We start from the raw sequence: 21,946 nt of genomic DNA, 5'->3' as shown, positions 1-21,946 counted from the left end.
TCTCGCTCCTGCTGCTAATTTAGTAGATCCAACCTTCTTGTACTGAGGGTTCGCTGACTTCAACATGTGCTCAAGCAAGACGGTATTCCCGATCCTACGAAATACCATTACTTCGAGCTGGACGTTACATTACCTCTAATTGCCGATCATATTTGAGACTATTATCAATTGGTAAATTAATGAACGTTCCAAAAACTGTAGAAGTCACGACATTTTAGAGATTGAAATCACGTTGTATAAGTAACACGATTATTTCGTAACTAGTGGTAGATAATCAAATTATTTTTTGCTAAAGGTAAACGTTAGCATGTTGTCAATTTAGCGAATTTACACAAGATATTGACAAGCTTGGATTGAGAAATGAGAGTAGTACGGCGAACGATGTTGTGCTCGTTTTATTCAAAATATGTAGTCATCTATGCAAGTATATGCATTTAACTATGTAGCACTTTTGCAAACAAAACAAATTTTTGTGGTTTTAGGTGCTTTTCTACTTGAAAGTGGGAGACACAGAGTACGATAAAAATAAGGAAGTAAATGTGGTGGGAAGTAAAAAATCTGGTTTAAATCATACCATGGTTTAGAGAGACGTTTCGATAACGTTGCTGATCGCCGAGACCAATTCGAACTTGTTAACTCCCACCTCTCCCTAAAATTCTAATATAGATTTAGATCGCCGTGGCTCACAATTGCTTTTTAAGCAAATGACATTGGAATTTTTGTGTTGAAATATGTGATACAATAACATAGTCAACGTCCTATTGTTCTTTAGCATTTATTGTATAGCATTTATTGTAAGCGGTACGTAAATTCCTATGCTAGGTCTGCTAGCTGTATCGGGATGTAAAGAGTACGAAGCGAGAAGCGAGAAAGACGCAAGTTAGACACGTCGTTTAAAACTGTCAGCTGATATCGGCATGATACAATAATGAACATTACAGCTGGTACACTCTTGTCACGATCTCGCAGCCAATAGGGACGGCCCACGTAGACAGATGACAAGCTGCACAGCACTTGTGCCAACATTACACTGAGATGGTGGATTTGCGTTGTTTGCTACAGTGTGGGTACCTGCTCCTCACTGTATATTGGGAGAGTTCATTCAAAATATGGTAATCTTTTTAGTTCTGAATTATTTAATCTTAAATTTCTCAATTCTTTCGGTCGTAGTACGAATCATACCTACTATATTGTAGCGCCTCGCGATCTGCAAAGTTCATGTAAGCCAATGTTGAGTCGAATTTGAGTGACCTTCAAACTTCAAAATAAGTGACATAATTCGCATGATTAATCGATACTTACATAACAAGTTACGATACAGCACGAGAGGCCCAATATGGGTTTTGTATATTTTACCCAACTCATAGTTCGATCCTATGGCATCCTATGTTCATTCTTCCCGTAACAGGTTCTGCGTTCCGTATCTCTTGTTACCTGCCCGGAAATCCGTAGTCGTTTATGACCTAGCATTACCGCGGGCTGTTTCCATGGATTGAAACGTGCTAAGAATCGGTGTAAATCTTCATATAATAAATATTATGTACATGTATGCTGTGTTTTAAGATCGTTGATGGCCAAAAGCCAATGGAATGGACCGGACTCTTGATTGATGCTAGAAACGATTAAATAGTCTGAATAATAAAGTTTGTATTATATCACTATAAGTTTTGTTTAAAAAACTTTCATCTTCGCCAATTTGAAAATTAAAACATTCCCGTAGTATTGTACTTGGCTTCAAAAACTGACAAATAACTGCTATTTGGGCATTGAAATTCCATTGTTAATATCTTTCTTCCATAAATACAAAAATAAACATAACACATGATTGTTTGGTTTTCTTAAGCCCCTTCGTGATTTTAAATCGCTGTGCAGTTACTTATGACAGGTATTTTGTTCGTAACTCGAAGGACCTCTCAATAAATCCTTTTTAGTAGTGATGTAAATTGATGATTGGCCTCAGTACTTATAGCAACCGATATTCTTTCCAATCGGTTAGTTACATCTAGTCTAAATAAATTATTCTGTTTGCCAAATTTTGATAAAAAAAGTATTTAAAATATAATTTTTCTCACGGCAAAAACTGTTTTTAAAGTTTATATTTATTTTTTGCGGAAATATTTTTTACGAAGACTATTCCCTCGACGTGCAAGAATACTGCCTTCAATGGTTATTTCGATGTGGTACAATTGTGATTAATCCTAAAAAGTCTATACCTGAAGTGATTTTTAGATTATTTTATCATTTTTAACGGCCACGAAGTCAGTATGCTTCGCTTAAAAGCAGGCAAAATTCTTTAAACGCTCTTCATTCCACTACTAAACAAAGCTTGTCGTAAGACAATATGTTGATAATTAACACACTCAATACAGTAATAAGGTAATGTTTCAAGTTATTTTGCCTAGAAGCAATTAAAAATAAGCCTTACGCCAGGCTATAGCCTAATACTCTATAATCTTCTCCTCCCAAGGCTCTTCACTATGGCCCTGTCATTTATCAACTAGAAGATCACATTTAAAAGCGTTATGTAACTATGACTGATGGATGGATAGTCAGTATGTGCGTGACTGATGGAATTAGGTTGTAGGACTACGTGGTGTTAGAGAAACAGAAATACTTACGTCAATACATTTATCTTTCAGGTGTTGTTGGTTGTCAATTCCTTAAATAAACAGTTTTTCACTCAACAAACTATTTTCTTAGCTCCAACTTTTTTTCCGTATTTCGTTTTTAGTATTTAATAATGTGGTTTAGAATGAGAGGTACATGTCAATATTAGTAAACATAGTAAAATTGTACATGTAAATTCATTTAGCCCTAATCACTAACATTCCATTCACCAACGATCTTGTTTTACATAAAGAGAGAAGTGCAGTCAGTGTCCCTTAAATAAAGACTATTGAGAAATTTAACACGTGTGTTTTATCTTTCTGTACTACCTTCAACACTTGTATGTATAATAAGATTTGCGAAACTTGAAAAGTACGTCAGAATGACATTTGCATTGTGTCATATCGAGAGTACTACTCTATACTCTGTCTCTATCATCCTAGAGGAACCGACATTTCTCATTGATATTGAATCACTGCTATATTTAGCCCTTCTTTTAAATATTTAAAAAATTTAAATCTCCACAAAAGTGACATGTTCCAAAGACTGTAATCAGATGTTACAGTAATTCATATCACTACCACATACCCGAAACTAAATACATAACAGTACGGGTGTAAGAGTAATGGATTTACATTGGACGAATGTCTCAAAAATGTGTCTTTTGAAATATTCATGGATTCATTTCCTATGGCTATTTGAAAAGTGATCATGATTACAGGAGTAGTTAATATGTAGACTATCACCGATTGAAAAAGCAGAATGTTCTGCACTGGTCTGCAAAAAATAAAAAAAAATAATATACTTAAAAGTAGAGTAGCTCCTCCCTCTGGTTTCATGACGTAACATTTAAAGAAGCAAGGTTTCATTCACAACGTCCAAATCTCGTTCTCTCTGAATTTAGTTTCTTCGGATTATCACATAGATAAAAGGAAAGAGATCTTGTTAACTAACTCTGTTACTTGAGCTAAACTCAGGGTAGTAGAAATGTCCTAGAGACTGTAATTTTCTGTACATATCTTTCTATTGATGTAGGGTAACCTTTATTGGCTTTGACGATTAAAAGTTAATCTTTTGCTAAGTGGGGTCGTTATTGACCTCTTTTGAGAATTCTTGAGCACGTGAGGTGCGAACTCCTGAATCTACGAACTATGTAAGACTATTGCCAACTTATCTTCCTTCACTCCGAAATTGTTCTTTTGAGACAAAGCGCGTCCCATTGACATCACATTAGTATTATTCAAACATTCAAACTACTCAACAAAGGCATTTCACTTATCTTTTAACACACAGTTCTACTCCTTTTCACTCACCATTTCGGGCTTAGGGTGTATTTGTTCATGTGTAAAAATTCCTTGATAGCGTTGAAAATCTTATTGAACAACCGTATTATATGTACAGTCCAACCAAAATCAGATGAATCTATCGAATAAGGCGGTATGGTACCAGGTTCGATCATCATGCATTCTTTGGGCTCTTTAAATCTCGCGAGCGTCTCGGCTGTGATCCCTTTCCCCAGGACCTCCCCCTCCTGGAAGGGACTTGTCCCTTTTTCTCTTGCCATGCTTGTTTTATGGGGTTGATTCAAACATCAATCATTACAAAACATTCTATAGCTAAATCATTCTACGAATGCTGTAATACATGCAGATCAGTTCTCGCGACTCCAACGCATGTGTAGAATCAAGAGTACTGACGAAACCCTTCGCATTCTGGCCAGTTAGTCTGAGCTTAGTTTAATTGCTGTTTGTTTGTTGTTTACTATGAATCGCCCACGTTGTTTACAGACTGTGCCAGTAAAACTGAAGAACAAAGGAGGTTGAGTGGTGGAATGGAAAATAAAAATAGTTGTTCGTGTATCTTTAGCCTCAAACGTTGTGTTATTATTTTATTATCTGCGTGTTCTTTTACAATCATTGAGAATTTAGAAATCAAATATACAAGGTAATATCTAAACATATTACAAAAATATGCTTCAATGAAGCAAATACACATTCGATTAATTAATATCTTCTCTTTGTTGTATAATTATCGTGCAAATTGAGATGAGGAGAGCACAAACTTTAGCAAATTAGTAAAGGAACAAACAAGTTTAGTAAAAGTACCTTGTAGAATTCAGTTCAGTAATAATAAACCAAGTACAGTCAATATAAATCATTTCTAAATGTGCAAATACCCATTTATCATTCCAGATTCCAAATCGATCGGTTGATTATAAAAATAAAAATGGGCAACTAGTAACAAATAGAAAATATGCCAGGCTATAACCGATTCGTTTTTCCTGTGGACCCTATTTGAGATGTTTGTTCTCGGATTAGGTTTGGACATTTTAGAAAAAGACTAAATTAAATGTTCGTATATACTCGGACTTTCAAATTTTTTATCTTTTCTCACTCTTTTATAAAAAGAATGTCTCTATGTGTTCTTTTAAAAATGGAGACAGATACAGTTAAAAACAATAAAACCTATGTAAAGTGTATTACTGGGTGTTATAATCAATTTAAAATATCCCTTTAAGATTATATTTATAATTGTAGTTTAATGGAATGTTAGCATATAAAAACACATCATAGAATGTTGTGCAGACAAAAGTGATTGTAATACTGGAAACACGGAGACGAGTTTATCGTTAGTCGTTCTTTGATCATTAACGACATCTGTTTGATACTTTAAGATATCCAATGAAACAATGTTCTATCCAGAAAAAGGAAACTTTACGACTTGGCAGCGAGATATGAAAGAGAACAATCTCCTTCAGGCTTCCTTTGATATAAAGAGCACAGTTATTAACTGACACTCTTTGTCTTCATGAAACAATACACACTTGAGAATTGAACTTCACTTGATAATTTTTGAAACTTAAATTTACTTTGGCGAACTGAAGGCTGAAGCAACCAAAGTAGAGAAGCGAAGCAGATTTGGTGGCAATGGAAACTAACTATGACTTTACCAGTATTTAGAACGTTTTTTAAATGCTTTGTTTAAACTGTGGTGGGTTTCTAAAAATGTAAAGCAGCGACTTTCTTCGGGTCACTTCCATCGTTTGTGTGTATTGAAACAAAGAACAGTGGTTTTAAGGGGCTCTTTGGCAATAGCGAAAAACGTTTCAGACATTCTTCGGCATCATTTCTGAATCAAGACCTGTTTGACATTCATCCTAATGAATAAGATTAGAAGCATTATGCACATATTTTAAGGACTTTGTATTACAGGCTGAATTTATCCCAACTTCAGGGATAAGGGTTGTTATAAAAATGTTAGACCTACGAGCATAACACTATGGTTGTTATAGAGGTTGTGTTGGGCCATGTATCACGTTGGACGCGGGCTGGTCAGAGCCTGGCGCTTGCTCGATTCGGTTTCCGGCAGCTGTGGTGCCGTGCCGGTGCGCTGGCCTGGGCCCAACAAACAAACAAATCCTCCACGGCACTAATTAAATAGTTGATCTTATGTTTGCCAGCGTTTACGGCGGCTAGGCGCGGCGTCTCCAGTAAATATTGGCCCGCTTGACCTCATATTGTGTAAGCCCGTTTCTCGCACTCGCCTCCGAAATATTATTCTGTTGCAAAGGACGCTGAAACGAATTTCCGAGCATTTGATCTCTTGTTGGTGATTCAAGAAAGTCTCATCGATACATGCAGTTTCCATCTACATGCCGCAGTCGTATTCTTTTTGTAACTTACGCCCTTATTTACGTTGACGGTTCGAAGGGTTCAGTGTGTCTTGCGTCAGGCAAGAACGTAATCAGGACAAAAATTGGGGGGGGGGAGGTTCCAGACAACTGATATATTTCCGTGGTGAACAGACATCTTGTTCCTTTTGTCCCATTTTGTTCCTTAAAAAGTTCTTGAACCGTTTATTTGTTGAGAACGATCTTTCAGCAGTACATGTCAGTAATACTGAATTGTTTCAATAATAATAATCGTACTACTTTACGATTTACTAAAAAATTAATTGAAAATAAATCCAAAATTTGGGGAGGGGTCCGGACCCCTTGGACCTCCTTGGCTACGTCCTTGGCGTCAGGAATTGCCAAAATGTGGAAAGTTATCTGAAAGTATATCTGAAGTGTAATTAGCTAGGATAAATTTCAGAAATGACATCCGTGATTCCGTCACTTTCGAAATATTTCCTACACTACCATATTTGCTGATGTCTAAATGTTTGTTTCCCAGAACAGTAAAAATGGCGCTTCTATGTTGCTCTGCATTCAAGGTATTTTCACAGCACTATTTTCATTTACAAAGTCTCATCTTGGGAATCTTCGTGTCTTGTCCGTAAATTTGTATGTTCCTTCACAGGAACATTACTTGGGGGCGTAGGGGACAACCCTTATCAATCACTTTTGAAGTCTGAGGTTTTTACGAGAAAAGAATTTTCAGTTTTAGGGCCACTATCACACTTCTGGTCGCTATCTGCAATATTGTGACCCGAGGGATGATAAACAGAGGCAGCACTAGACAGCGGGGAGGTGACGCGTTGCCAATTTATCATCTGTCCACTATCTGGGCCATGTGGCCGACAGCTACGCGACTCTTGTCTGTACACGCGAGGCTGCGCGGTGACAAGCTACAGACTGCCGTATGTGTATAATCACCGGAGACCTGGAGTATTTAGGTCTGCTGGAAAATCATACTTCTGTATTAATTAATGTTATTTATTCTGATGTGTTTATCAACGTTCCCTGTCATGCCGACGAACTAACATTGTTGGATGTTTCATTGGATTCAAATTATAGCGAGCGGATAAAAATCACTTAATTCCCATACTTTCTACAACTCTACTATTCCTAAGTCCACGAATTGAGTGAAATTTCCTTATCTCGTATCACTCACACACTTGACTTTTAAAACAAAAGATCTTGTAGTTTTGTTTTGCCACACTGGAAAGATTTGAGATCTCTCTTTCAACTACTTTTAAGGATCAGGTGCCCTTGGGGAAGAGTCTTTATAACTAAATATAAAATTGAAAGCAAAAGTTTGTTATATGAAATGAAAACTGTGGGTAAAGATGCTATTAAAATATCTGCTGCGGTGACCAACGACGATCTCTTAATCGAGCTTTATCTCTCACTTATTTGATTCATTGTTTTAGAATTATTTTAGGTTTTTATGTACTTAAAAGAATAAATTTATTTAACTCTTGTCCATTCTTGAAGGATTATACTTGTTAATCACAGAATATTATAAATACGGGTAGACAGCATTTGAATCGTGTTGTCATAAATTATTTAAATTAAATTAAGCTAACGCTTACGCTCAGGTAAATTGCAAAAGTTATACAGTAGACGTGCCTAAAAATTAACATATGTTAGAAAGTTGTAAAAGATTTAAGCCCATTTAATCTAGTTATCCAACAACCAAGCAAATTGTTGGTTTCTGGTACACAATTACCATACACAAATTATAGAATGACTGGAAATTTCCCACTCCTTTAATGTAAGCACTCATTTTAAACCCCTGACAAAATTAAAATATTTTCAGGCAACTTTGGCACTTTACTAAATTAAAAAAAACCAAAAAAATGAAGGCCAACTGTAAATCTAGTTTTGCTCAATAAATATACAATGTTTTAAATTTCAATATACTTATAGTTTATAAGGAATAGAACAATATTAAATCGATTATTATTTATTTATTATATGTCTAATTATTTACAAACTTTTCCTACCTCCTGTTATAATAAGTGATGTACGTAATTAAGTGATCGTATGTATAACTCTATGAACCAAATATAACTCGTAGTTCATAATGTTAATAAAGTATCTTAATTGAATAAGGTTTGTTAACGTTTACGAATGTTGAATTTGTTTTAACATAGTAGCCTACTTTATGTATATTAAATAACAGGTAAAAGAGTTGCAGCTTAATTATTTAATTTCCTCACAGTTTGGGTTTTATTTTGTGACCTCACGTATTTAGCATTATATATTTTTAGTTTGTTTTCAGCTGCTCTTAGAATATGTATAATTTTTTAAGCATACTGTATTTGGATTTAAAATACATATTTATGAGTAAGAGTTATTACGTAAATTTATAGTCTGTTACTATAATGTTAACATTTTAATTGTATTTCTTGAGTGAATGATAATAAGTCCCTAATACGAAAAATGCTATCACAACTTGGGTTCTGACTGTCGTGCTATCAAAATATACGATAATGTTTGATCGTATTTCTTAAAAATGTGATGATTACGAGAATGATTAAATAGGTTTTTACTTATTTATTTGTAACGGACGTAATATTTACATCAAACTAATTTACATCTTTAATTTTATTATATTGTTATATCGACATTTAGCTGTCCTATTTTGAGTTTTAATAAAATTAATTTTGTTTTATTGTCTTATGACGGAAGTTATCGCTGGGTACATAATAGGAAATCATAGGCTAAAATCTCTAGTGCTGTAAAGTGAGAAGCAACATTTTTCCTGTCCGTAGAATGTTTCTTGTGTATAGACATATCAAATATTACACACTATTGGAACGTTACATGATACGAGGGGGGGGGGGCACTTGTATTAGATTCCTCACAGTTTTTTAAATTAACTTCACAGTAATTTAATTTGAAAGTATGTTATACATTATTAAATATCACTTGGGAAATTGTTATGCTTATTTTATAGCGCGTATGAGTAGAAAACTGAACCTGTCTGGTATATACTTATTGTTTGGTTGCTGATACAACCACAACATTTAAAAGTGTGTCTTATAGTATGTGTAAGCTTCTCACCCCCCCCCCCCACCTTTCCATTAATTTTAATGGGGAAGATGGTTTAAAACATTTATGGGTTCTCCTCGTTTTCCTGAAAATTCAGTACAACAAAAGACTATTTTGAATCGCTCACGATCATTCCTGAATGTTTTTGCAGAAGGTTACGCAAACACATTTTATGGAATTATTTTGAACTTATGAATGTTGTATTTTTCTAAGTATCTTGATGAACCTCTTTTAAGATTGAGTGGTGTTGCAGGGTGCCCCCGGGTTATGTGTACCAGTCGCCCTACCTGAGCGCCGCAGCTGCCGCCCCCGGCGTCGTGTCACTGCCGCCCGCTCAGCTGTCTCACGCCGCCCTCGCCGCCGCCGCCGCCGCTACCTCCCAGTTCTACGAGTACCAGAACGCCGCTGCCGCTGCTGCCGCGGCCGCCGCTGTCTCCTCCTACCCCAGTCAGGCGTACACCAACGGCTTCGAGACTTACCCCTACACTACTGCTGCTGGTAAGGACAGATTTGACACTTGAATATTATATTTCTGCCAAAAATTCAGATCTTTCTAGTATTCCAAGCTGAATAACAAACAGGTTTACTGAACCTGTATTATTCGGGGCCATAGTCAGCTTTGGCGGGCTTCGGAAAGGATATATTTGGGATATTCTGCTGGGGCCCCTTTATGTCCAGCCACAGCACCCACGTCACCACTCCTTCCCCCCACAGTTATCCCATTGACAAAATTATTTTATTAATGATAATAAATACAGAAATTCACTGCTCAGGGTTTGAACTGATGGTAATGGGTTTAAAAGTAATAGTCACAGTTTCTTTGATATTGTAATGAACTATATTACAAATTTATCCTGATATTACAAATGTAGCCTGAAATAGCAAACAATTATTAGATTAAGCTATCTCATCCACTGACACCCCTTCAGATAGACTGTGGCAGGGGTATATTCTGTAAGCGTTTCTTCCATTATCTGCTATCAACTTTTGGGTCTTTTTCGTTTAAGGGCCAGCACAAAAGACCCTAGCTTGCCTATTCAAAACTCAGATCACGCGATTCTTGCCCGATTCTTCTTGCCCGTTGCGCAGCGCTTTGAGCTGCTTGCTCTTTTAGAAAAAAAATTAACTCGAGCTTGCAAAGTCCAAGCCCAGATCAACTCACGACTGCTTACACACACAAAACTCAGACAGAACTAACGCAGGTTTTCATTACAGGCAAAAGATAAGCGGCACGCTTATCACTTACAGTAAGATAAGCCAGTTTATACTAGAAGTAGTACCTGGACTACTGCCCTACGAACTAATAACACCAAATAAACGATTAAATGCACTGTCAGTCAGGTATAGTATGTTTGTAAGGTGCTGGCCCTTAAACGAAAAAGACCCCAACTTTTGTTTTTTGGTCTGTAAATTTTTATAATTTTTTTATCATCAACTTTAAAAATATGTTGGTGAAACTTATTAGCATTGCATGTAATTTCCATTTGTTCACTGCTTCAGCATAAGTAAATTGCTTCAAAAATAGTAATTTCGGCTAAAATTTAAAAAATTCTGCGATGCTTATAACCTGTAGTGAAGAGAGACTGATTTGAAAGTCCTGAGATAGGAATATTGTGTTTTATCAAAGTATAAAAAATGGATGTATATTTAAAAGTTTAAAAATTTTTAAGCACCACTGCTGAAAGTCCATGGGTCTCCTTTCTGCACCAAAGAGTGTTTATTGAGAGCCTGAGGGGTTTACTTGGCTTTTCTGCTGGTAATTGCAAACATGATGAGATAGTGGGGACAGTCCAAGGTTTGGCCTCCAGCCTGTTGTGAGGGGAAGGGAAAGTGTACTTTGTGGGCTTCTTCTCTTTCGCCACCACCACCATCACCACCTACCTCCTTACCTTCTAGCAATGTTTATCGCACTTGCATCATGTCTAAATGGGATTTATAAATTATTGAAAGATTGTGTACTTTATTTACTCAGTTTTACCCAGAATAAAATTTTCTATAAGTTTTATCAAAACATTTTACATGTTTCTTGGTGAAATAGCAAAGTTATAATTTGCCCAAAGATGAAAAAATGTGTTTCTTCACTCCAATTTTTGTATTTGACATTCGTTTTGTTTTAACTACTTAACTAACAGTTCTGTGACCTGTTTTATTCAATTTATCAGATCAAAAACCATTAGGAAGTATTTAGTTCCCCCCTTAATAAGACCTCATTTTACATGGTGAGCTGGGACCCCGGAGGAAATTTTTCGCTAGACTTAACTCGCTAATGAAGCATTGCCAAACCCATGCTTATGTAAACTTTCTAATTATTTTTACACATAGAATGAGCTCACACGGTTTCTCCATATCTACCTGAATCACCCTGTATATATCTAGTTGGCTCATAGATAATAGCAGGTTTGAAAATATGAAAGGTTTTTATTATAACATAGAGTTAAGGTCCATGATTATTACTATTGATTCAGTCAGATATTTACAGTATAAATTTTTGTTCCAAGTTTCAAGTTGTTTAGGCTTTTTTTGGACAGTTATAGTTTTCACAAGCCACATTATATATATGTATATAATATTATATTTTGACCGGGGGGAGAGGGGGTGGTTTTGGGCCTGGGGGCCATGTTTGGTTAAATTATGCACAAATTGTTGGTAAGCTTTACCATGAGGAAAATTGCAATACACTGATTTTATAAACAAAATCTACCTAAAACATACTTCAAATCATACTGGAACAAAGTATCTTTTTTGTTTGATTGTGCATTTATTTCTACGTGATATCAATTCTAAGGTATGTCGTTCGAAATTGTGAAAAGCACTTACTGTACTTCTTTATAACTATGTTGACTTCAAAGATTTACAGAGATATGGTACATTATTGTTTTAATCTTTGTAAAATTACCACTGCAAATTCATATAAAATCAACACCTGCACGTTCATATCAAATCAACACCTACACAGTCTGAGAAAATGATCATTGATAACATAGGAACGAGATGCAATACTCAATATTCCTCTAATATTTCATTTGTTTGGAAGTCTTACAGACCAGAATTTCAAGAGTACCCTCACAATTGCCCTGATGATGTTAAATAGGAATTTTTAGATTGGATGAATGTCTTAGATGCAGTAAAATCCATAATAAAAGATTTTCTTAGGTCACTTGGAATTGGATGTGGCAACTGAATGTGGTTCCCCAAGCTTAGTGAGAATATTGAAATATGTATGTTCCCAGAGGAGCATCTCAATCTTATCCTAGCTGAAATATATTCATTTCAGTGAACCAAACAGCATTCTTTTTTAGCTTTTGAGAAATGTCTAGTTGTCATTGGGTCCGGGACATTTTATCCATTCCAAATTGCCTTATTTTACTGGTATTAACTCTTGACTCTGCCACAGTGGCACAGTGAGAGTAGTCGATCAGACTCAGTATAGACCAGCAATGAAAGTGTTAATTATATGTTTTTCAGTTAATTATATCTAGACAGTTATTGTACAGTAGTTTTGTCACCTTTGATACTGATAATTTTCACAATAATATTGAGTATGTAAAAACCTATACAGGATAGATAAAATGTTCTTAGTGACAAAAGTATTTCTGTTTTCAATTATCGATTTTAAATGTATATTTCTTTTTCAATGCGGAAACTCCAGTAGCTAACGTTGTGTACCTTTGCTTCAGCAACAGTTGTCAAACAATGTTGAGGTTGGTTTATGCCAAAGTCTCAATTGTTCGAGCAACTTGAATTGAAGTTATATTTATAGTCGGTACCATTTTGAGGGTACAATTTTTATGAAATGTATTGCCAAGTTAGAATTTTTAGCTAACCAAACTTATTTTGTTTTCAGGGGCTGCCAGCTATGTGACCCCTTACGCGTATGCAACTCTACAGCAGTCTGCAGGATTGCCAACCGCAGCCACCGCTGCCAGTGCCTTCACAGGGCTGTCCCCCTACACTGCAGCTGCAGCTCAAGCTGCCACCCTGCAAGAGGCCAGGCTGCAGTGATCTTCGCCCCGGCTAGCTCAATTGTCTCTGTCAATCTCATAACAAACGCAATTTCAAATTCGACTGAAAATAGTACATTTTATTGTTATTATTTATGAAACTTTGTTATTTTTGTTGGCAATCTCGGTTGTGATCTTGTGGTCAGACTGATGTGCAGTGCCGTTTGTGCGAGGCGACTTCGCCAAGTTACGTCATTTAACATCGTGTTGGACCAGTAACAGGGAAAAAGCTACAATTTAATGTGAAATGTCATGCTGGTATTTAGTATCAGCTGTGCCAGTAGATTTAAAACCAAACTGGTTATATTTTTAATGAAAAATGAATCTCCTCGTATTGACCTGTTTTCAACTCTTGGATACAAAAGGCTTAGCCATTTTTACTATTATTATTGGAGAATTTTGGACAAATACAGATTTATCCTGAAGCTTTATTAAATTATATTATTAAACTAAAAGTTATTGTGTTGTATTTAATGTTAAGGACTTAATATTTATTTATTAATATATTTTTCTGTTATCAGTTTTGTAGAAGTTTAATTTGTTATAGGCATTCATCTGTATATTTCAAATGCAGGAATGAAGTATTTATATCATGTTGCTTACAATATAAGGTAGTACATCTTTCTAAGAAATTCAACCGGGTTCTAATATTTTTCTTAAGTTATTTCTCCATAATTCCCTCTGGTTTCTTCTCCATTTTTCAACAGAACGATGAATGAAAAATTTTGTAAATATTTTGTAGAGTTGAAATAAGTAACATTCAATATCATGTAATATGTTGTAATATTGTAATTGAAAGTTTAAAGTTGTATTGTAAATTTAAAATGTATATCAATCATATCATATATTTTTAATAATAAAACAGCTCCAGTAAAAACATTAGGGAGTTATCATATCAGTGAATTTTAGTCCTTTGTCAAGTTATCAATTTAGACTAGATGAAGAGATAAAGTGACACTTGAAACAGGACAATCTGTGTCATGGAAAGTGATAGGTCTCTTCTATTATCTTAAGTGCTTTCTGATAACAATAATCAATTTTTATTTGGAATGCATTGCTTTTATGATAAAAGAAAGATCTGTGAACAGATTTTAAACAAGGAATGGTTTTGACTATTTATATTTGGAAATTTGTATTAGTAACCTGTTCTCATCAACTTAATACATGGTTGACCTGTCAGTGATGATATATTAATGATATATATTATTTAGATTGCTTAGGATGTACAAATTTGTGACCAAAGAGAAACAGAACTATAAGACTTGCAAGTCTACGTCAATTAACTTATGTTTCTGCGTGTTCTGCAGACTTTCAGGAATATTTGTTGAATTTGTTATCAGCAGTGCTTGAAATTTGCTCGGTCCATTTCCTTCAGTGTTTCTTATACAAACGATATTACAATTTTTAATGCTTGAAAGAATAAGCATTAAATGCTTTATATAAGACATTAAATCATAAAAGTAATTAATAGATGTCACATAGATAAATCACAGTAAATTCCTATTCTTGAGTTTTGAGTTCTACAGTCTGATCTCTCCAGGTGGATGAATAATCTATCACATACATTATCATCATCCACATATGATGTTAGGTTGTTTATCCACAAATAATGTAGATCAGATAGCACAACCCGAGACCCATTCAATGTTTTCTGTTTTGGAATAATTTTCATTAACTGTTCAAAAATCAACTCATTTTCTTAATGGAAAACAAAGAAATAGCGTTAGTGGTATCGAGACAGTTTTTTGTTTAAATGGCTTTTGTTTTATAGTTATAGAGTTCAATAGAAGCATTTAAACATTGCATCAAAAACCTACCTACTGTAACTCTGTTTTCTAGTATAAAAAGATAGTATTTTTGTATAACTAGTTATACAATTTCACAATAACTAATTTATTAAACAGACAATACTTAGTTGGACTTATAATTGTATTTTTCAAGCTTTGATCTCAAAACTGCTCATTTACATTGTGGGATTTTTTTCAAGCACTGCTAATGGCATTTCACAGTGCCATTGTTTAGCTTGTCAATCCATCACTCGAAATGTGGTATGTTACCGCACCTCATCATACCAGTAGAAGGGGTTAGTACTTGTCAAATTTCTTTATCACATTATATTATTACACCACTTTAATTTTAGCAATATTAATTAGTATAAATTACTTATAAGCATTAGCAATAATTTTAAGTACATTATGTAATGTAATATTTTTTAATTCTAGTCCATACCTGTTGTAACCTGTTGTAACGATAGCGTAAGCGTATTAGATGAGGCGGGGTATATTACCCGAGTCTTGTTATATTGGAAATCCGTTACCCAAATACTTAGGGAAGCTATTTCCAGTATTTTTATAATAATTTTAGTCGTCTAGATGAAGTAGTTTATTCCATAAGTAATGTACGTTAGCTTATGATTTTCATAGAGATGTGCAATACACCCAGTTTTATTTCAACAAATGGTCTATATACTTAACGTAGTGATATCGAAATGTTAAATTTTTACGGTGTCGAAGCAAAAGCCCTAGAGTACAGTGCATAGCAACTTTTTTCTGACTCCACAACATTTTCTTTGGTGCAATATCGGTAAAAATTCATGTTTAGTGGTAAGCATAAATTTTTTTACAGTTTTGTATTTTCATACTAGTTGTTTGTATCTTGCATATCTCTATATTGTAATATTGCTCATTATGTTGTAATTAAATAGGAAGAGCCCTTTGTGATTTAGACCAACTGTGAGCGACGCAGAGCAACGTTTTGCGGTTGCTCAGAATGTGTCCGGCTAGCCAAAATTGTTAGTTTAATATAGTTGAAGTAATGTAAAGTACTTAACGACAACCGTCCTATCTGGCCTTACCAGAGTCAAGTCAAAGCGTACAACAGTCATTAATAAGCAGTGCCTTGTAGTCATATACATAACATACCAGCTGATCAGGTCTTATATCGAGTCATCACCTTACAGTTCTATTCCTTGTCATACTTACACCTCATAATTTTAATCAATTCACATTAAAAAAATATTATTACTATTATAAATAGGACAAATTGTAGCTATAAAATAAAATGTTACTTATAAACATTTTTGATTCTTTATTCTGAAATCCTTGAGTTTGCCTGGGTAAGCTAGAGGCCTAAGTGGTGAATCTCAACTAGAATATGGCAGTGGAATTGACAACATCTTTGGAAACATCTTGGCTCAGTGTGTTAATTTCACTCTTCTTCTCATATAAAAAAACCTTCAGAAGAGGAGAGCTCCTCCACAGGAAAAGTCTGAATTATTTACAAATAAACTAGATTTTACACATTTCTCTAAAAAACTACAAGCTCACTCTCTTACATGCTTGTAGAAGATTTATTACTTTATTGCATATAACTTGTTATTATATAAAAAATGTACTAGTCTAGAGCCGAGAGCCAATGTGCATTGCATAAAACCACCCAACTTAGTTTTTCATGAAATGGATAGAGCAATTTCTTTGATGAAAGAAATCGACCTTCAGCCATCATAGTTTTAGTGGGGTTCAAAATGGAAGGGTATAAAAAGGGTTAAAAATATTAAAAAATGTTTTCAGATCACATTTTTTAGCTAGACAACTTAAAACCAACTGTCAAAGGACATAAAGAATAATTTTATTACCTATCTATATCACTATTGGTTAAACTACAACATATAAGACTGAAAGTTTTTACTTTCAACCAAAAAACAAAAGGGTTGGATGTCACTGTTGTAACTTTCATGCCAGTTGTGGTGTCAAGCTAATAAATCTGAGATCCGAGGAAAAATATTATTGCTCGATAATTTTAGCTCTTTTTAATGCTCCTATTTTGATCCCCACCAAAACCATCTTGGCTGATCTTGATATCTCTCTTAACATATTGGATGTGAGAAATGAGGCAAAGTGCGAACTTAAAGTATTAAAAATATAAATGGTTTTACTCAGCCAAAAATGACATTTGGATGTTCAAAAGTTCATAGTTACAGTTGTCAAGGAATCCTTGTTGACTGCTATTTATAACATATTTCTGATAGTCAATACTCTGCTAGTATTTCAGCCCCCATCATCACTGTCACCTTCAATTCAGTTTATGTTTATTTATTAAAAATCGTTTACACCCCAACAACAAAAACCACTCTCACTAATTTGGTCATCAGAACTGTGTGAACTTAAATCCAATTCTTCTCTATTACAAAAAAAGTATTCACTGGATTTGATATCCTCCTTCATTGGACTACAGTTTAGTATACATACACTACATTCAATACACTATACTCAACAGCACACAATGCAAAACCGAAAAAGAACCAAGAAGGTGATCGAAAACTAGGTGGACGAAAAGAAACTGTGGAACTGGTACTAAATGCGATAAGTATATCTTTATCGTCTGTTACTGGGTTCACACTGGAGCAATAGGTCAGGGTGAAGTGGAGGGCAGCATTTCCAGCCAGACTCAGCATGCGCTAGTGTTCCAGGCCTGGAATCCCAGCTTCCCACAGTGAATTTGTTAAAAGAAATTACTGTACTGTTAATGATTTTGCAACAACTATGTTGTGTGTGTATACCATGCAAATGGTTCTCAGCTCATGGACTAAATTGACACAACTTGGTATTAATACATAAAAGTTTTGACACATGGATGTAACGTTATTAGAAGCATGTTTGAAAATGGCTTCAAACAGAGGTTTAACTAAGAGATGGATGAGAGTGATAGAAACCTTTCCCAAGAGCCCCTAAAATGTAAGAAGTTTATGAACAAAAACAATACAATTGTGTGAAACGTATTAGCAGTTCATTGTTTTACTTTAAATTAATCCTATCTAATTATTTGGTTTTATTCAGATTTATTCAATACTCCACAGTATGCTCTTCAATCAGATTAATCCCCTCCAAGCCATGTTCTAGTCCCAACACTGGCTTTAAATGTCAGACTGTGCTAACAAACTGTTTCACACAAATGTTTGACACTGGACATTGAAAAGCCAATTGTCTGCAAAAGTAGGTTGATTGTGTTGCATGATGCCAAAGTAGCCAGGTATTAAGATGAACAGTTGTAAATACTGAGTCTGGTGCAGACGTACAATATCAAAGCTCATAACAACATTTGGGCACGTACAACCTCTTCATTTGGGATTTAGATGTCTCTGTACATAAGAGTAATTCTTGGTGAGCAGCTCAAGTGATAGAGAAATCTTGGCTTCCCAGGAACAACTATATTAAATTCAGTAACACAGGAGCTGTAGGTGATCAAATAATGAGTGCACCTCTTCCATGTCAAATTTAAAAGAGTTAACTATTGTGGATGTAGAGTCTAACCTATCATTCCGTTCCTATTTATATAAACTTTCACACCTTCGTTTCAATGTCCTTTACTGAAGAATGAAAACTTTGCAATCTTAGCAGCACTTGATAATTCTGCAATCCTTTCACTTTTCTATCTTGGTAAAGTTATGTAAAATATTTGATCATATTTGGTTTGCCGACTGCTTTGTAATCCCAAATATTTGTAATATCTGCACGAGGAGTGGTTAGCAGTTTGTGAATGGTTTGGAATTCAGGGTGAGACTAGTTGTCACTGACTCAAAACTGTGGGTAACTATGGCATCCTCAGGTCGGCATCTGTTAAGGAATCTCCTTAACATCCCAATGAGGCTGTGAAAATAATCTCATGGTGCTGCATTCAGTACGTCCATGTTCAAATCAAAGGCAGTTACTTGTTACTGTCAGTTAAAAGCATAATGTTTGTTGCTTTAACTACGCTGAGTCAGCTCTGCTAAGGATTGCTCGATGAGTTTGTTAGCCAGTCTTACTTAGCTAATAACACATTTCAACATGGTGGCTATTTGCATTTGTGTAAAACTTTTAACTCTGCTCATTTCAAATATAGACCCAAACTGGCATGTTTCATTAAAATATTAAAGTAATTAAACAACTTTTATACTTGGAACTATATTAAAATATTTCTTCAGATTTCAAGATTGTGGCCGTTTGGAAAAGGAAAGGTTATATCTCACTTTTTAAGAATCGTAGAACAAAACAAAATTTTTGTTTTGAATTCTCAGATAATTTATAATACTATTTGTTCTTATTGTTTCTGCATATCACGTAACTTTAGCAGATACGAACTAAACTTGGTAATGTCACTATGTATATATTACTTGAATCAGTCTTAATCAAATATTTTAAGATAGTGGTGAATCTTGTTTTTGGTATTTCACAACATAAATAAAAATTGATACATATCATACAATAATTGCTAAGCAATTTCAAGAAAAGTCTTATTTATTTTTTGTAACTCGGTTTCAAAATGGCGGGTGTTTGAATGTTTCAGAACCAAACAATTAAATCGTTAAGTGAATATGTTTATAAACATAATTTTAGATAAAGAAATCAAGTTAAAGTTTTACGAACACATTTATATACTATTTATACATAATTGTTTTTGTCGTTTAAGGTTTCAAGGCGATTGAGTTACTAACTTCGAAAGAGTTATGAGTGCATTAACATGCCAGCATTAATAAAAAATAAAGTAATTAATTAATTTTCAACCCTTTGGTGGGGAACTTCTGGTATATCGGAAGTTTTGTAATAACCCATATTATTTGTTTTATAACATGTTTTAATCATAAGTTAAAAAAAAAAAAAACTGTAAGTTCACCACCAAAGTAAAGAAGGCCACAATATTAAATATTGTGGCCTTTTAATTATTAATTTCTGTTCATATAGTTATTTTCCCATCAGTGTTATGTAGATAAAACACCTATAGTAATAATGCATCTTAAGTCTGAAATTTCAAGGTTATGGCACACATGTGAAATCCAGTTTTCTTTTGATTATGCAGGAAGGGACATTTTGTAATAATTTAAATCAGAAGAATGTAGTTAAAAAAACTACTAAGTTAAAATCGCAACATCAAGGGGTTAATATCATAGGCATATCCAGGGGGGGGTTTTGGGGTTTGAATTCCCCCTCCCCCATCATTGATACTAATATTCAAGGTATATTTTAACTTGTGTTAAACTGAAAGTATAATAGTAGTCAAACCATGTATCATTGTTCAGTTTAAAAAAATTTGTTGTGATATTTTAATTATAACAGCTGACACATAGTAAAACACAAGACTTGTGCTTGGTAATTTTTTGGAATGACATGTCCATCTGCGCAACCCGTAGGCTTTGACAAATATAATACAGCCACTGATGTTTCCACACTTCAGGTGAGAGATTCAGTGAGTAATGGCCGTGAATGGCTAATTTGTAATAGACTTAATATAGTTCTCGTCGCTATTGTTGTTGGTGTTAAACATGTGTTAGTGACATGTTAATAATGTATACCAATAGTGGTAATAGTAACAAAAAATCAAATATAAAACCCTTAGTTGATTTTACCATTTTAAAACATTTTATTTCTTAAAAGTGATTAAATTTTATTAATTTTTGCTGTTACATTTCTTGGTATTGTTCCAACCAATATTGTCTAAAACATATACAAATCAGAAGCTTATCAAAACGTGTTTTATAATAATTGACCTACCTTTAAAAATAAAGTAATGAACTTTCAACTCTTTGGTGGTGAACTTCTGATATACCATCAAAAGTTAAGTAATAACACATATAATTTATTTTATAACTTATATTTTATGTTTTAATCAAATGTTCACAAAAACTGTAAAACCACTACCCAAGTAAAGAAGTATTGTGGTCTTTTAAATAACATCTGACTTGAAGTACATACTTTTTAAATTTTTGAAGTGAAAACTTCTTTAGGCGCGTTGAGCGTTTTGGTAGAGGGTAAAATCCTCGGTTCGCGTCACCGACATGCTAATGATACTAACCTGCATGAAAAAGTCAGTCTCCCTGTGTTTTTTAACCGTAGACTTGGCCGCGGACTACTAACCTGCATGAAAAAGTCAGTCTCGCTGTGTCAAAACTGTCCCGGCGGAGTATGAAAACAGACTGCGAAAATCAGTGACCTTTACGGCTTCCTCTCGCGATTTAAAAGTGAAGCCAATGTAGTACAATTCTGTAAGATGCGTCAAATTAAAGCTCTTAATATTGGCAATCTATTGGTTACATTTTTAAATATTGAAAAAATTTCGAAATAATTTTGATTATTGTTTACATTTTACATAGCGTTTACAATGACAAGAAAAAAGTAGTAAGTGAGGATTTTTTTATTTTTTGGTCAGACAAAATTTGTCAGCGAGAAAGTTGTGTGAAAATAGATGAATATTTTTTTTGTAATTTATCATTTTTTTATTGGAAGTTTAGTTTAGCCTGTATTAGCGTATGAAGTGATGAGTGAACGTTTCTGCCGGAACTGTAGTTGGCGCATTGGCTCACTGATACCGTATTAACTCAATAAATTAGTTTATTGTGCAATAAAAATACCTTTACGAAAGAACCAAGTTAATTTAACTAATTTATTAGTTTTAAAAATATTGTGGGTTTAATTGTTATTGCAATTATATACTTTATCCGTAGCAATAACTGTATTATTTACAACGGTGTTCAACTCACTGTTGTTCACTCGGTGTTTACTCACTTATAAATGAATAATGAAAACAACGAATATATTTTTAAACATTTTTAATATTTGTACGAATATTTGTATTTAAAATTTAG

The 21,946-nt window shown here is 34.3% G+C and overlaps 1 protein-coding gene across 1 annotated transcript in view; it reads left to right on the top strand.

Annotated features, from left to right (window-relative positions):
• Positions 1–16,405, top strand: part of LOC124362350 (RNA-binding protein 24-B-like) — an 86,288-nt gene extending 69,883 nt beyond the window's left edge. Inside the window, exons 4-5 of the mRNA XM_046816782.1 lie at positions 9,582–9,826; positions 13,173–16,405. Coding sequence (XP_046672738.1) covers positions 9,582–9,826; positions 13,173–13,330 — 403 coding nt within the window. The 3' untranslated portion in view covers positions 13,331–16,405. The remainder of the gene's footprint in view (positions 1–9,581; positions 9,827–13,172) is intronic.
• Positions 16,406–21,946: the final 5,541 nt, after the last annotated feature.

Source organism: Homalodisca vitripennis, chromosome 5, assembly GCF_021130785.1.
Source record: "Homalodisca vitripennis isolate AUS2020 chromosome 5, UT_GWSS_2.1, whole genome shotgun sequence".
NCBI lineage: Eukaryota > Metazoa > Arthropoda > Insecta > Hemiptera > Cicadellidae > Homalodisca > Homalodisca vitripennis.
The sequence above is the reverse complement of the archived record's forward strand: the minus strand, read 5'-3'. Positions and strand labels throughout refer to the sequence as shown.